This window comes from Eleutherodactylus coqui, chromosome 3, assembly GCF_035609145.1.
Source record: "Eleutherodactylus coqui strain aEleCoq1 chromosome 3, aEleCoq1.hap1, whole genome shotgun sequence".
Classification (NCBI taxonomy): Eukaryota; Metazoa; Chordata; class Amphibia; order Anura; family Eleutherodactylidae; genus Eleutherodactylus; species Eleutherodactylus coqui.
Window position 1 is genome coordinate 61,304,642 of NC_089839.1, and position 16,816 is coordinate 61,321,457.

The 16,816-nt window shown below is 44.1% G+C and overlaps 1 protein-coding gene across 1 annotated transcript in view; it reads right to left on the reverse strand.

Moving 5' to 3' along the window:
* Positions 1-8,480: 8,480 nt before the first annotated feature.
* Positions 8,481-16,816, reverse strand: part of ANKEF1 (ankyrin repeat and EF-hand domain containing 1) — a 38,135-nt gene continuing 29,799 nt past the window's right edge. The window contains exon 10 of the mRNA XM_066595652.1: positions 8,481-12,842. Coding sequence (XP_066451749.1) covers positions 12,675-12,842 — 168 coding nt within the window. The 3' untranslated portion in view covers positions 8,481-12,674. The remainder of the gene's footprint in view (positions 12,843-16,816) is intronic.

The following is a 16,816-nucleotide window of genomic DNA, read 5'->3' on the forward strand; positions in this document are numbered from 1 at the left end:
GAAGTTGTAGGTAACAATCTGTTGTTGTGTTTACTGCAGAAATGATGCATATAAACACAGTGTCAGATCAGCGGCTGCGTGGGATGAAGAAAAGGTCCAGAGTGGCAGATAAAAGGTGCGGGTTGCTGCTACTTTGCTGTATCTCCACGATTTTAGCATTTTAAAACTATATAAAATATAACATTTCAGTTGCCTGATGATGTGCCCTCTAACAGGTGCTGTCCCCCTGCCCAAAGGCCTGGTGATGTCCCGTAAACCTGCCATGTAGTTTTCATCAGCGACATCGCCGTCAGGCCTTGTATTGGCTGCAGCGGTCATGTGGGTAAACAACCTATGTAGCTGCTGCAGTGCTTGTCAACAGAAGACCGGAGGACCAGGAGTGTGCACCGGAGGAGCATCGCAGGATCGGGAGGTGAATGCTGTGTTTATTTTTTTATATATTCTCCCCATCCCCCCCCACCCCCACCCCACTGCAATCTATTTAATTGGAAAATATACAGAATATAAGGTAATAGAAGCTGGCTAGGCAGTACAGAGAACGTTATTCTCTCATACTCCTTCAGAATGAACGGTATCTCACATTATACGCATGCAGCGATTTCATGATTATTTCACCTTATTGCAGGAGCTTTCAGCAATCAGCACTCTGATCAGTTTATTTTTAGGTGACCCTACTAACAAAATGGAATTGCAAAAAGTAGACAACCCCTTTAACCCCTTAACGACCAGCCCATAGTGTTTTTACGTCCTCCCGAAGTGGGCTCTATTCTCTGAGGACGTAAAAACATGCTTCCTGCAGAGAATAGTGCCCCTCGGGCTGTGGACGTGACAGCTCCATGCTGTCGGTGTCCGCAGGTAGCTGACAGCATGGAGCTGTCATCCCGGGCTGTTCGGAGCCCCCCCCCGGCATTGCGATCGGCGCTATGCAATGTATAGCGCCGATCGCAAAAAAGTAAACAAAACTGCAAAAAAAGTGACATATTCAGCTGCTCTGATGGATCGGATCCATCGGAGCAGCTGAAACTACTTACCGAGGTCCACCGCACGGCTCCCCGCTGTCCCGATGCTCCGGGCCCCGCAGCCGTCCTTCTGCGCATGCGCGCCAGGCGGCATTACGTCAGCCGCATGCGCAGAAGGCCCGGCGGCGCGGGAAATTTAAAATCTCCTGGCTCCCGGCTCCTGTAGGTAGCCGGGAGGCAGGAGATGTCAGCGGGGACTGCGGTGAGCGGTCCCCGGTACCGCGATCGCCATTATCCAATGGATAATGGCGATCGCGAAAAAGTTAAAAAAAGTTAAAAAAAAGTAAATGTTTCAGCTGCCATCATGGATCGGATCCATGAGGGCAGCTGAAAATACTCACCTCCATCCTCCACGATGTCTCCGGTGATCTGGAGCCGCCACGGGCTTCTGCGCATGCGCGCCGAGGGGGAAATGGCGGCGCATGCGCAGAAGCCCCGAAGCGGCGCGAAATTTTAAAATCCCCTGTCTCCCGGCTACCTTCAGTAGCCGGGAGACAGGAGATGTCACCGGGGACCGCGGAGTGCGGTTCCCGAGCACGCGATCGCCGGTATCCAACGGATACCGGCGATCAAAAAAGAGTTGAAAAAAGTTGTAGTTTCATCTCCCCTCATGGATCCGATCCATGGGGGGAGATGAAAATGCTCCCCCAAGGTCCCCAAAAGCCCCCCCAAAGCACAGGGCATTACCCTCTACTGCGCATGCGCAGTAGAGCCTAAGGCAAAAATTGCCTTAGGCATAGTTACTTGCAGGGACCAAAGTAATTGGTCCCTGCTGACATGGGTGGCTGTGATAAACCTATCACAGCCACCCATGTCTTTTGTTTAATAAATATGGCACACAGTTAGTCCTGGTATCTCTCCCCTGTCACTGAGAGTGATTTGTGACAGGAGAGAGATAGCTGAGAAAAATCGTGTGCCATATAGAGAGTTAAAAAAAGAAAAAAAAAAACCCGTTATTACCCGCCTTCACCTTCCCTTATACCCCAATTACCCTATTTTATCCCTGTCCACTTTTTTGGGGGCTATTTTTTTTTTTTTACCCCCATTAAATTTTTTTTTAATAAAATGGAGCGCAGCCGCTACACCACCGAGCAAGCGTACGCGCTGCTCATCGCTTCAAGCTCCGGTAGCGATGCTACCAGCGAGTCGGAGGAGGAGGAGGTTTTTTTTGAGAGTGACAACTCTGCCTCCAGCGCTATGGAGGTAGAGGAAGTCGTTGGGGCAGCGGGGCCAAGTTATGCGGCGCCCACCACTGTGTGGAGTGCCGCAAGTTTGTTTGCGCCCCGCATCCCAGAATTTTTAGCGGCTCCAGGCGTTAATCTGGACGTCGCAAATTTCACCCCGTATCATTTTTTTTATTTATTCATTACTGACGATGTGCTGCAGTTAATTGTCCAGCAGACAAATATATACGCTGGACAATACATGACCGCGCACCCCACGTCGGTTTATTCCGTGATGTGGACCGCCGTAGATGTCCCTGAGCTAAAAAAATTTTTGGGACTTATTTTACTAATGGGACTCGTAAAAAAGTCATCAATACGGTCCTATTGGTCCACGAGCGCCATTCACGCGACGCCCGTATTTGCGTCGATAATGCCCCGACGCAGATACGAAAACATTCTGCGTTTTCTTCATTTTGCGAATAATACGCAAATCCCCCCAAGAAGTGACCCAGCATACGATAGACTGGGCAAATTAAGGCCCCTTATATCGCTATTAAGGGACGCCTTTAAAAACATTTATACCCCCCAAAAAAATCTGGCGGTGGATGAATCTCTGATGAGTTTCAAAGGGCGTTTATCTTTCCGCCAGTTTATTCCCTCAAAGCGCGCAAGATACGGCGTCAAGCTGTACAAAATCTGTGAGAGCGCCACAGGTTATACTTGCGACTTTTTTATTTACGAGGGCAGGGATCGCCAATTAAACCCCCCCAACTGCCCTGAAGACATTGGCATCAACGGGAAAATTGTGTGGGAGCTCGTGGGCCCTTTTTTAAATAAGGGGTACCACGTATATACTGACAACTATTATACGAGCGTCCCCCTTTTTAAAGCGTTACACGCCGCAGGTACAGGGGCCTGCGGAACTATCCGTAAAAATAGGGTAGGATTCCCACAGCCCCTTGTTTCCAGGCGTGTCGACAAAGGCGCGTCTTACGCACTGGCCTATGACCCCTTGCTGGCAGTTAAATGGTGTGACAGAAAGGACGTCTTTATGCTGTCCACTGTGCACGCAGACACCTCCGTTACAGTTAGGGAGAGGGGGGCTGCAGCGGAGAAAACCGGTCTGCGTCACAGATTATAATAAATTCATGGGGGGCATCGATCTGTCAGACCAGGCGCTACAGCCCTACCTTGTAAAACGTAAAACGCGAGCGTGGTACAAGAAGGTAGCCATCTACCTTATACAGATGGCTACATATAACGCTCACGTGATTTATAAATCGTCTGGGGGCACGCTGAGCTTCCTCCAATTTCAGGAGGAGCTCGTAGAAAATCTTTTATTTGGGACCACCGCACCACAAGACGCATTGCAATCGGAGGAGGTGCGGAGGCTAACGGAGCGTCATTTTATGAATCCCATCCCCGAGACTGCGAGCAAAAAATACCCCCAAAAAAAGTGTCGCGTCTGCACTAAGCAAGGGAGGAGGAGAGATACGCGTTTTTATTGTCCCACGTGCCCATCCCACCCTGGCCTTTGTAATTACCCCTGCTTTGAAATTTACCATACAGTTTTACATTATTAATTTTATTTCACATATAAAAAACGCCAAAAGGGTGTGTGGGTGGTGTGGGGGTCTTTTTAGGGAATCAGTTTTACTTTTATTATTAGTCCGTCTCCCCAGTTTTTCCTGCTTGAAACAAAAAAAACGATCCTAAAAGTGTCAAATTTGGTGAAAAAAATGAAATCACATTTATATTTCACTCACATTATAATTATTTTAAAAAATAAAAATGTAGCGTCAGAATGCCCAGTACACCCCTAGATAAATTAACTAAGGGGTCTTGATGTCAAAATTGGGTCACTAGTGAGGGGCATTTTATTATTTTGGCAGTTTACTATCTCTACTAGTGTGCAATGGGCCCTGTAAATTATTCAGTTGCGCCCTAAAATCAAACGGGTGCTCCATACACTATAGGCCTAGCCATGCGCCCTCTAAGAAAATTGGGGCTACAATGGGTATGTTTCTGAGCAAAGGACAAACAGGGGTACCCATTTTGGGGTGCAGGTCTTTATTCATATATGTGCTGTACAAAAAAAAATTTGCTTTTAAAATGACAGAATTACCAAAAAAATGAAAATCGTAATTTTTTTCTTCTGCTTGGCTTAGATTCATACAAAAACCATGAAGTCAAAAAATACATTGTACCCCTAGATAAATTCGTTAAGGGGTCTAGTTTTCAAAATGGGGTCACTTGTGGGCGTTCTCCATCGTTTTGGTCACTCAAGGGCTCTACAAGTGTACAATAGGGCCTAAATCTCATTCAAGCAAATTTTCTGTTCGAAAAGTCACCGGTTGCTCTTTTCATTTTGGGCCCCATTGTGCATTCAGACATAAGATTAGGGCCACAATGGGTATATTTCTGAAAACAGGACAAACAGGGGTATGCATTTTGGGGTGCAAGTCTTTATTCATATATGTGCTGTACAAAGAAAACGCTTTTAAAATGACAGAATTACCCAAAAAATGAAAATCGTAATTGTTTTCCTTATGCTTGGCTTACATTCATTCAAAAACCGTGAAGTCAAAAAAGACATTGTACCCCTAGATAAATTCTTTAAGGGGTCTACTTTTCAAAATGGGGTCACTTGTGGGGGTTCTCTATCGGTTTGGTCACTCAAGGGCTCTACAAGTGTACAATAGGGCCTAAGTCTCCTTCAAGCAAAATTTCTGTTCCAAAAGTCACCGGTTGCTCTTTTCATTTTTGGCCCCATTGTGCATTCAGACATAAGATCAGGGCCACAATGGGTATATTTCTGAAAACAGGACAAACAGGGGTATCCATTTTGGGGTGCAAGTCTTTATTCATATATGTGCTGTACAAATAAAATCGCTTTTAAAATGACAGAATTACCAAAAAAATGAAAATCGAAATTTTTTCCTTCTGCTTGGCTTAGATTTATTCAAAAACCGTGAAGTCAAGAAAGACATCGTACCCCTAGATAAATTCGTTAAGGGGTCTAGTTTTCAAAATGGGGTCACTTGTGGGGGTTTTCCATCGTTTTGGTCACTCAATGGCTCTACAAGCATACAATAGGGCCTAAATCTCCTCCAAGCAAAATTTCTGTTCCAAAAGTCACCGGTTGCTCTTTTCATTTTGGGCCCCATTGTGCATACAGACGTAAGATTAGGGCCACAATGGGTATATTTCTGAAAACAGGACAAACAGGGGTATCCATTTTGGGGTGCAAGTCTTCATTCATATATGTGCTGTACAAAAAAAAACTGCTTTTAAAATGACAAAATTACCAAAAAAATGAAAATCGGAATTTTTTCCTTCTGCTTGGCTTACATTCATTCAAAAACCGTGAAGTCAAAAAAGACATTGTACCCCTAGATAAATTCTTTAAGGGGTCTACTTTTCAAAATGGGGTCACTTGTGGGGATTCTCTATCGGTTTGGTCACTCAAGGGCTCTACAAGTGTACAATAGGGCCTAAGTCTCCTTCAAGCAAAATTTCTGTTCCAAAAGTCACCGGTTGCTCTTTTCATTTTTGGCCCCATTGTGAATTCAGACATAAGATCAGGGCCACAATGGGTATATTTCTGAAAACAGGACAAACAGGGGTATCCATTTTGGGGTGCAAGTCTTTATTCATATATGTGCTGTACAAAAAAAATCGCTTTTAAAATGACAGAATTACCAAAAAAATGAAAATCGAAATTTTTTCCTTCTGCTTGGCTTAGATTTATTCAAAAACCGTGAAGTCAAGAAAGACATCGTACCCCTAGATAAATTCGTTAAGGGGTCTAGTTTTCAAAATGGGGTCACTTGTGGGGGTTTTCCATCGTTTTGGTCACTCAATGGCTCTACAAGCATACAATAGGGCCTAAGTCTCCTTCAAGCAAAATTTCTGTTCCAAAAGTCACCGGTTGCTCTTTTCATTTTGGGCCCCATTGTGCATACAGACGTAAGATTAGGGCCACAATGGGTATATTTCTGAAAACAGGACAAACAGGGGTATCCATTTTGGGGTGCAAGTCTTCATTCATATATGTGCTGTACAAAAAAAAACTGCTTTTAAAATGACAAAATTACCAAAAAAATGAAAATCGGAATTTTTTCCTTCTGCTTGGCTTAGATTCATTCAAAAACCGTGAAGTCAAAAAAGACATTGTACCCCTAGATAAATTCGTTAAGGGGTCTAGTTTTCAAAATAGTGTCATTTGTGGGGGTTCTCCATCGTTTTGGTCACTCAAATGCTCTACGAGTGGGCAATGGGGACTAAATCTACTTCAAGCAAAATTTCTTTTCGAAAAGTCACCAATTGCTCCTTTCATTTTGGGCCCCATTGTGCATACAGACGTAATACTAGGACCACAATGGGTATGTTTCTGAGCACGGGACAAACAGGGGTATCCATTCTGGGGTGCAAATCCTAATTTTCATGTGTACTATAGAAAAAAGTCCTGTCTTTAAAATGACATATTTGCAAAAATATGAAATTTTAGTTTTTCTCTTCTAAATTGCATTGACTCCTGAAAAAAAACTGTGGGGTTAAAATACTCATGGCACCCCTCAGTGAATACGTTAAGGGGTGTAGTTTTTAAAATGGGGTCACTTGTGGGGGTATCTATCATTTTGACTCCTATGAACCTTTCCAATCTTGGCTTGGTGTAGGAAAACAAAGTGTTCCTCAAAATGCTGAAAAGTAATGTTAAATTTGTACGTCTCCTAAATGGTTAAAAAAAAACAAAAGTTTTTCCAATGTGCACCCAAAATAAAGTAAACTGATGGAAATATATATCTTAGCAAAAATTTCTATATTATGTTTGCACATTTTTGAGATATTGCAGTTGGAAATGTGAAAAAATGACGATTTTTTCAAAATTTTCCCTATTTTGGCGCTTTTAATAAATAAACACAAATTCTATTGGTCAATTTTTTCCGCCTAAATGAAGTACAACATGTGGCGAAAAAACAATGTCAGAATCGCTTGGCTATGCAAAACCTTTCTGGTGTTTTTCCATGTTAAAGTGACACATGTCAGATTTGCAAAATTTGGCCTGGTCATTAAGGCGCAAACAGGCTTGGTCACTAAGGGGTTAAGGCGGTATTTTCCTTCAAGCTGTTTTGGAGTAGTTGTCAAAAAATTGATCCCTATAAAAAATGATGTAAAATGGCAAAATTATCACGAACACTGCTAAAATACATATGTAATTTACTGCATAGCCAGGGTTATCATTTCTGGAATATCACGACATGTTATAATATCTTAAACACAATGTATGTTACAGACACTGATGATGTACAGTTTGTGTATATTGTGAAATACATAAAAGTAATCTATATATTTATGTAACGTACTTAAAGGGGTTGTGTGCTTTTTATATAACAATGTTTACCGGCAGGGCATGAGTTAAAATAAAGAACTAAAGCATAGACACCTGCCTTTGGTCCCCCCAGGCAACACTAACAGGCGCTAGCTGCTCCCTCCCTGTCCTTCACCACTGGAAGTCAGGTGACTGTCACATCCAATCAGAGGCCGCAGCATCACCTTCTAAACTTCTGGCATTAGCACTCACATCCTGGGCACCATGGTGCCAGAAGTTTACTGTGGCCTCTAATTGGGCGCAGTCACCCGGCTTCCGGCAACGGCAGATGGCGACAGAACATCTGGACCCGGTTTGTGGTGCACTGTGGGGGGGTGAAGGAAGGCAAGTATGCATTGTTCTTTCATTCTAATGCCCTGCTGGTAAACATTGTTAATTTGAAACCACACAACCCCTTTAAGAGAATCTGTTAAACATAAAAGCACCGTAAATATTAAAAATTCAACATCATTTTGAAATAAATTCTCTCCAGGGAATGAATGAACCATCACGCAGCTGGACAATGCGCAAGTGACAATGAGAAAGCCCAAGGGCCCATATACAACCTAGAGCTGACCCCGAATAAGGGCGTTCTAACTCATGAAGAACTTATTACATTGCATACAATTAATGTAATTACTAGCCTTGCTGAATTTAAGGTAACTTCATTTGGCAGACCTTTTATTTCATAGCAGTAATCATTCAAAGAAGCCTCTCAAGCATCAGCAACTTCTAAACCGTAAAATATGTTAGGAAATTATAACTATGAAGCTTCCTTATATAAATGATGGAAATATGTCTCTAAAAATACATTCGCAAGGAAAATAAGTATGTGAACCCATTGGAATTACCTGTGTTTCTACATGAAATGTGGCCACAATTATAGGCAAACACAATCTAAGGAAATTAATAACACGCAAACAGTTGTACTTTTCATGTCTTTAATTGAGTACATAGAGTAAACATCCATGGTGCAGGGGCAAAAAGTAAGTGAATCCTTTAATGTAATAACCTGTAGATCCCGCTAAGATTTGTACAACGTTCAATAGGAATTTTGGACCAAAACACCCTGCAAATGCCTTTCAGATCATCAATATTTCTGAGATGCCTTGCATGCACAACACTCTTCAGGTTAGGCCACAGCATCTTGATAGGATTAAAGGGGTATTCCCATCTCAAGAATCCTACTTCAATGTGTTTGAAATCGAAAAACAATGCATTCAACTTTAAGATGTTTATTTCCAAAATGCTCCGTTCTCCAGGTGTTGAAGATTTTGATTCCTGTTGTTTATTGCCTGTTCTAGAGGAACAGACCACCTTTTCAATGGAAAGAAATAGCAAAGCAGAATGGTAGCTAGTGGCCAGGTTGAAAGTTAGTGCACATGCGCTCCCGAGATTCCGGCCATCAGATTTGGATGTGAGAACTGTGCAAGCACTGACTTCCTCTGCTCCTCTGTTATTTATTTCCATAGCACAAGTGATCTGTTTCCCTGGCAACAAGCAGTAAACAACCAGAGGACAAAGGAACCAATATTTGCAATATCTGGAGAATGGAGCATTTTGTAAATAAACATCTGATGGGAATACCCCTTCAACCACTTTGCGACAAACATACAACCATTTATATCCTTATTGCACATATCTCATAAGTGAGGATGTAAATAGTTCCCCACAGCATATACTGTGTTTGCAGTGGGCCCGCAATAGCCACGATCACAGGTAACTCTGATCATGGCTCTGAATCTTTCAAATGCCACTGTCAGTTCTGTCCCAAAGGCCCCCCCATGATCTTATGCAGGGTCGCTGTCTTGGGGTCATGGCAGCCTGGAGATTTCTGAAGGCCATCAGAGCTGCCATGATAGTTTGGCTATTAAAGACCTGACTGTGGCACATCTTTAATAGGCAGGCTGTTATAATACAGTACAATGTAATACCATAGTATTGCGCTATACTGTATAAGCTATCAAGTCCAAGTCCCCTGTGGGGAAATAATGAAAAAAGTAAAAATAAGTAAAATAAACATAAAAGATTTTTTATTTAAAACCCCTTTTCCCAGTCGTTGCACAGCAAGATGGTGCAAGAGGACTAGATGTACTGCAGGTAAGCTGCCCACTGCAATATCATGCAGTCCTACACCGTGCAGCCACATGGGACAATACGTATCCCCGTTCTCAGCTCTCCGTACCCAAAGTCTAGGGTTCCTGTGCCCCACTAAGCTTCACCCCGGGAAAAGAGCTGGATGTGCAAGGTGAATAAGCCAGGCAGCTCCTTTTGCATCTCTGCAAGATCACCATATGCGGAAGGGCAGTGAACGCTCTAGCTGGGGTATCTCCTGTGTACCAGGCATCCTCCAGCAGTACATTTAGCTGCTGGGCACTGGAAGGATGGAAACCGTTTCCCGCTTGACCGGCAGCCCCTCTCTACACAGTACCCAAGATGCATTTCCAGCGGCAAGGAGAAGAACTCCAGATCCCTGTCCGAGCATGAAGCACTAGGTCCCGCTGCAAAACAGCAGCAAGAAATCTCCTCCAATGGAAGCCACTGGTTGTGAAGAAAGTCCCAGGTGAGAGCAGGACAGCTCTGTGGTAATAAGAATAGTGCAGGATTATGGAGTGGAGAAGAAGGAGCTGAGCTTGTACATAAATCTTGTTATTTGCATAGCGCCAACCTATTCCGCAGTGCTTTCAGGTAATTTTTATTTATTACCCTCCACCAAGCTAGGTACTCATTTTTCCGACCTTGGAAGAATAAATCAACCTTGAACCGGCTACCTGAACCATGCGGGGATTGAATTCGTAACCTTCTGGTCGTGAATGAGAGCTTAGCACTGCATTTTTGCTGCACAGAGGACACAGAGGAGTGTTATCTTCCTGCCAGCGCTCGATCATTCACAGCCATTCAGTAAATGACATCACTGAATGGCTGTGATTGGTTTATCGAGCACCGGCTGTGATTGGCTGGCGCTCAATCCAGTCACGGCGCTTTCTCGCACAGTGCTGATGGCAGGGGAATTCAAAACCAAGCCAAGGAGATGACAACGGGGAGAAGTCTGAAGCAGCTTGCCACACCGCCGGGGGGAGCATCGCGCCAGGAACACAGATGCCCGCTGACAGGGGAGTATTGCGTTTGTTTTTTTTTTACCTAGTGTATACTTGAGTATAGCTAGGTTTATACTTGAGTCAATAAGTTTTACCAGTTTTTTGCAGACAAACGTATTGACTCGGCTTATACTCAGGTCAGCTAATACTCAAGTATATACGGTAAGTGATTACATATAAAAGTTTATTAGGGAAAACTGTACAATTCAAAAGGAGGGTTTAGTACCGTTGGGCCACTTCTAGCCTGGATGCATGATGAGATACGGTCGGGCATGGAGACCTACAGGCTCTGGAAGTTATCCTGCAGCAAGTCTGCCCACAGATATTGTACCTCTGGCCTTTAGATCCTGCACACCCATAAATGATCGATGAGCGATAAAAATGTATTGGCCGGGCAGGCCACGTTTGTGTGACAAACAGGCAGTGACATTCCTGTGACACCCTTGTTGTATGTGACCTGTGGAAAAATAGCTGTTGGAAGCTCTGCCATGAGAGGCAACACATGTGGCCATAGGTTTCCAGCACTCTACATCAAAGGCAGGACTGAAGAGCTTACCACAAGACCTCCATTCTCAAACACAACCATCATTGGCTCCCAAACAAAACCTGGAATCATCACCAAAGATGATACGGTTCTTGTCCGGAACAGTCCAGGTTTCTTGTACATGACTCCGCTACATATGACGACGATGGTGTTGGGATGTTAATGGCTAGACACATAATGAGCAACGTAACACCAGATTTCCTTCTGTTATGCGCCTGGAAATAGCTTGGGCAGAGACAGGGTTCTTGGGTGCCACCTGTGTCTGAATGCTGGACAACGAAATTGTTGGATCAGCATGTGCTTGTCAGACGGTCAAATGATCCTCTCTACTGGTAGTCTGTCTGGGCCATCCGGAGCTTGTTTGCCAGGTGTACATGCCCTTACATAACCACTGCTCCCAACACCTCCTAACATCCTGGTCAGAAAGGCCAAGATGGTTTACAATTCATTGAAACCATCCTGCTTCTCTCATTCCAGTGATGAGTCTCCTCTCAAAGTCGGGTAACTGGGCAAAATGTCTTTGAGTGCATCATAGAGCATGTCTAGCAGTCAACAATCTGTCAACAGGAGGTCCACTGCACAAAAGCAGCCTCCGAGAGCCTTTTTATTGGGCAACAGGGAAAGCACTTTTATGGTCTCCGGTGGTAAGACCTGGTTTCTAACCAAACTACAACTGTAATGATGTACATATCTGTGTTGCAGCCGTGCTGAGGCCTGCACCTTGCCTGCAGGCCAGACCAGGTTTTGGGTGTGCTCTTGCTTCTCCTGGAGCTGAGGGGTGTTGTAGCTGCAGGAGGAAGGTCAGTCAGCACCTGGTGCTGAGTAGCCTGGCTTCTATTTAAACAGGGCCAGCACTATCTCCTGTGCTGGTCAATCACTTCAGTTTCATTTTGGACAGCGACGGAGCAACACAGCTTGGTGGAAGCTCTCCTTGCAAGCTAAGTTCTTTTCTGTTTTGTTTGGTTCTGTTTCACTTCTATTTTGTGCTAGGGCTCCCTGATAGGGACTTCTTAGTGGCCCAGGCACGCGTGCGGGCTCGCACTTGTCAGAGCGAGCGGTCCGCCGAGACAGCAGGGCCCCCTCCCGGGTTAGGGGACTATAGGGAGAGTATTCCCCATAGTGTTGTTTTTCCTTTGCACAGTTGTGCCTTTGATTTATGTTATTGAGGTTGCACGTCCGGAGGACGCAACATCTGCCTGAGACATCAATGCATGCAGAGTTCTGCAGCCATCCAACATTTCTATCTGGGTGCACGATTTTTTTGTCAGTGAGTGATTAAACATTAGACTGCATTTTAATATAGCAAAAACAATTACTTAAACGAATATATTTATAACAAAGTTGCACCTTACTACGGTAATTGGCATTGTAAAAACAGTACTGTTATAGAATGGATAGTGATAACTCTACTTTTCTATATGACATTTATTACACGTAAACTGTATGTCATGTAAACTTGCCCACTAGTATAAGTTTTCAAATGCACATTAAAGGGTCGCTATTCATCAGTGCCAACGATTTCTCCATTAAATTCTTGCTAAATGGCATCTTAAAATCTTCAAAATCAACTTCGTATGTAAATCTTTCCCTCAAATGCTCCCTCTTCCTTATGAGATCTGATGTTGAAGGTTCAGTAATCCAGACCTTGAAAAATATGAAAACATTATTAATAGAGATGAGCGAACACGTTCGGCCCCGCCCCTTTTTCGCCCGAACACCGAACTTTGCGAACACCTCGGTGTTCGGGCGAAAAAGTTCGGGGGCCGCCGTGGCAGCGCGGGGGGGTGCGGCGGGGAGCGGGGGGGAGAGGGAGAGAGAGAGGGCTCCCCCCTGTTCCCCGCTACTGCCGCCCGCGGCGCCGCGCATCTCCCCGCCCCCCGGCGGCACCCGGACACTTACGCGCGAACACTCCAGTGTTCGCTAAAGCCGGTGTCCGGGTGCGGATGTGTCCGTTACGGACACGTTCGCTCATCTCTAATTATTAATGATTAGTAAATGGGAGATATAAAAAGTATTTGCTTAAAACTTATAGATATGCAAATCATCTACTGTAAATACTGTGAAGAAAAGGAATTTTGGACTCAAGTAATATTCATGAACATATATAGTAGATACTGTACAGGTAGAGGTAAAGTCCCCTAGTGTAAGCACCGAGTCAAGACTGACTCCTAGGGTGACGTAACATTGTGAAGTTTTCTTGGCAGACTGTTTTTGTGGGATGGTTTGCCATTGCCTTCCCCAGTAATCTTTTACCCCCCAGCAAGCTGGGTACTCATTTTACCGACCTTGGAAGGATGGAAGACTGAGTCAACCTTCAGCCGGCTACCTGAAACACACGGGGATTGAACTAGCAACCTTCAGGTCGTGAGCTGGAGCTTAGGATTGCATTTCTGCTGCCTTAAGACACAAGACTCTAAGATACTGTATAGGATACCTCATTTCAGAAACACCAAAGCAGAATGGACAATGTATTAGCCCAGAATAGGTTATCAATAGTTTCAGCCCAATGACTTCACATTTCACTATACCGGACACAAGGATATCAAGAGTAATGGAGTAGCCTTTATTCTGAACAAGCGGACCTCAAAGGCAGTAGAAAGTTTTAGAACAATCAGCAACCATATCATTGCTATCCGGATATGTGGTAAGCCAGTGAACATCTCAATCTTACAGGTCTATGCCCCAACGATGGATGCGACAAGGAAACCATTGAAGATTTTTATACCGACATCCAGAAAACTCTAAACAAAGTGCCAAAGAAGGACATAATTTACATTATGGGCGACTTCAATTCCAAAGTTGGCAGCCAGCCAAAAATAACAATCACAGGAAGATTCAGGCTTGGTGAAAGAAATGAAGCCGGTGATCGCCTGGTACAGCTCTACTGAGAAAATCGGCCAAGGAAAACAAAATCATGGTTTATGCAACTCAAATGCCAACTTTACACGTGGACATCTTCAAATGGCCTTCATCGAAATCAGATTGATTATATCCTGTGTCATCATCGTTGGCAAAGTTCAGTCGTTGCCATAAAAACCTGTCCTAATGCCAACTGCGGCACCGATCCTGAACTCCTTGCAGCTTGGATCAAGATTAAATTCTGTAGCATTAAGAAAGGTGCTCCATTGAGAAAATTCAACAATCATACACTATTGAGGTAGCAAACAGATTCAAACTGCTTGACACATCAGAAAAGCATCCAGAGGAACTATGGCACGATATACAGTCTACAGTTATGGAAACAGCCAGTAAGCATCTCACCTATAAGAAGCACGAAAAATGACACTACTGGTTGTCCGAGCAAACTCTCAGAATAACCGATAAAAGAAGAGCAGCAAAGGCGCCCGGGAATAAAGACGAAGTACAGCAACTAAATGCCGATTTTCAGTGAGTGGCAAGGAAAGACAAGGAAATGGACTGGAATGAGCATTGTAAACAACTGAAAGCAGAAGCCATGAAATATCCGAGGTCTATTCTCTCAGGTTAAGATGGCCCGAAAACCTTTCATGGCACGCAATTGAATAATCAAAGGCAAAAATGGGAAAGAACTGAATGACCAACAAAATATCAAGGATAGGTGGAGGGAATACACTGAGGAACTATATGCTTTGCAGTGAAGTAAGGCGTCAAGCCCTGCATGATCTGCATATGCCACGGAGATTGCTTAACTCTGTGATAAAACTTCAGAGTTTGCGGGTGACTATGGCTCTCAGGGTCAATCATATACTACAATCCAGGAGTTACCTGAACCTGGAGCACAGCTGAAACCTAAGTGGGAAAGGAGCAGTCAAAAGCTCAGTCAGAGAGGTGTTTTAGAGAGTGAGGAGCCAGTCCAGAGAAACAGAGCGAGGAAAGTCTCTGTGGAATTGACCGGGGAAGCTGAAGAAAGCTAACCCTGAGGACAAGGTTGGGTGAGAACCCCTCTGAAAAGTTACAAGGACTGTAAAATTGTTTGAATTATGGACATTGCCTTGCTGGAGAAAGCCGGTTTATGTTTATTAAGACTTTTGCAATAAGCAACCCTGAGTTTCAGTCACCTCACTCTGCTGCCACCTAACTTTCTGATGTGGAAACAGGCCTTTTACAGGATCCTGCTTACAGCCTGCAACCACATACCTGGACCATTGCATCAGGTGGAACCTGTGGACTTGGAGCCCTCCATTATGGAGTCAGAAGTGGTCATGGTAATTAAACAACTAGCCAAAAATAAAGCACCGGGCATAGATAATATACTAGCAGAGCTACTGCTGCCAGTACCAGTAAAAACCATCACAGCGCTGTGCCAGGCAGTATGGCCATCTACGTAATGGCCATAGGACTGGAAAAGATCTGTCTTCATCCCCCTACCAAAGAAAGGCTCTCAGAATTGCTCCAACTACCGAATAGCCCTCATTGCACATGCAAGCAAGATCCTTCTCAAATTATACCAGAAAGACTGAGATCAGTAGTTGAAGCGGCACTCCCTGATGCGCAGGCAGGATTCGGGCGAGGGTGCGGCACCTGCGACCATGTTGCAAACCTGTGATGGACCATGGAAAAAGCTCAAGAATACCAAAAGAATATCTACATCATCTACTTCATCAACTACATCAAGGCCTTTGACTGTGTCAACCATGACAAGCTATGGCAGGCCCTACAAGAGCTGGGCGTATCGACACATCTAGACAAGCTGATAAAATCACTTTATACCAATCAAGAAGCCACTGTGAGAACACAGTATGGGGACACAGATTGGTTTGGGATTGGTAAAGGTGTCCGACAAGGTTGCATCGTCTCACCATTCTTGTTTAACCTATATGCAGAAGTGATCATGCGGAAAATGAACCTAGAAGAATTGGAAACCGGGGTGAGAATAGGTGGCAGAAACATCACCAATCTCTGTTATGCGGATGACACAACTCTGTTCGCAGAAACAGAAGCAGGTCTGAAGCAGCTGATATGTAGGATTAAAACTGAAAGTGAAAACATGGGCCTCTACCTGAATTTAAAGAAGACAAAAATTATTACAATTGCAAAAAAATTCCAAATTCAAATCAAAATCGACAACGAGGCCGTAGAATGTGTGCAAGACTTCATCTTCCTTGGTTTGAAAATTGACCAGGCTGGAGAATCTATGCCAGAGATAAAACATAGGATAGCATTGGGGTGAAGTGCGATGCTAAACATTGACAAAATTTGAAAAAGTAGAGATATCAGCATAGCAACTAAACGCAGGATAGTGCAAACCACCGGTTTCCCCATAGCCATGTATGGATGAGAAAGTGGGACTGCGAAAAAAGCTGATAGAAGGAGGATTGGTTAATGCGTTTGAGCTGTGGTGCTGGCAAGAGCTGCTGCATATACCCTGGATGGTGAGAGTAACAAACAGAGAAGTCCTGAATCGCATAATACCCGATACATCACTGGAGGCCAGATGACTGGACTCAGACTCACGGACTTTGGCCATGTAATGCGAGCAGAGTTGCTAGAAAAATCTATAATGCTTGGACAGATCAGTGGCAAAAGAAGACCCGGCTGCCAAAGGACACAATGGCCGATACTGTCAGAGCTGATACTGGTATGGATATCACATAACTGAAACAAGCAGGGCAAAACTGAAAAACATGGAGAGAGCATTT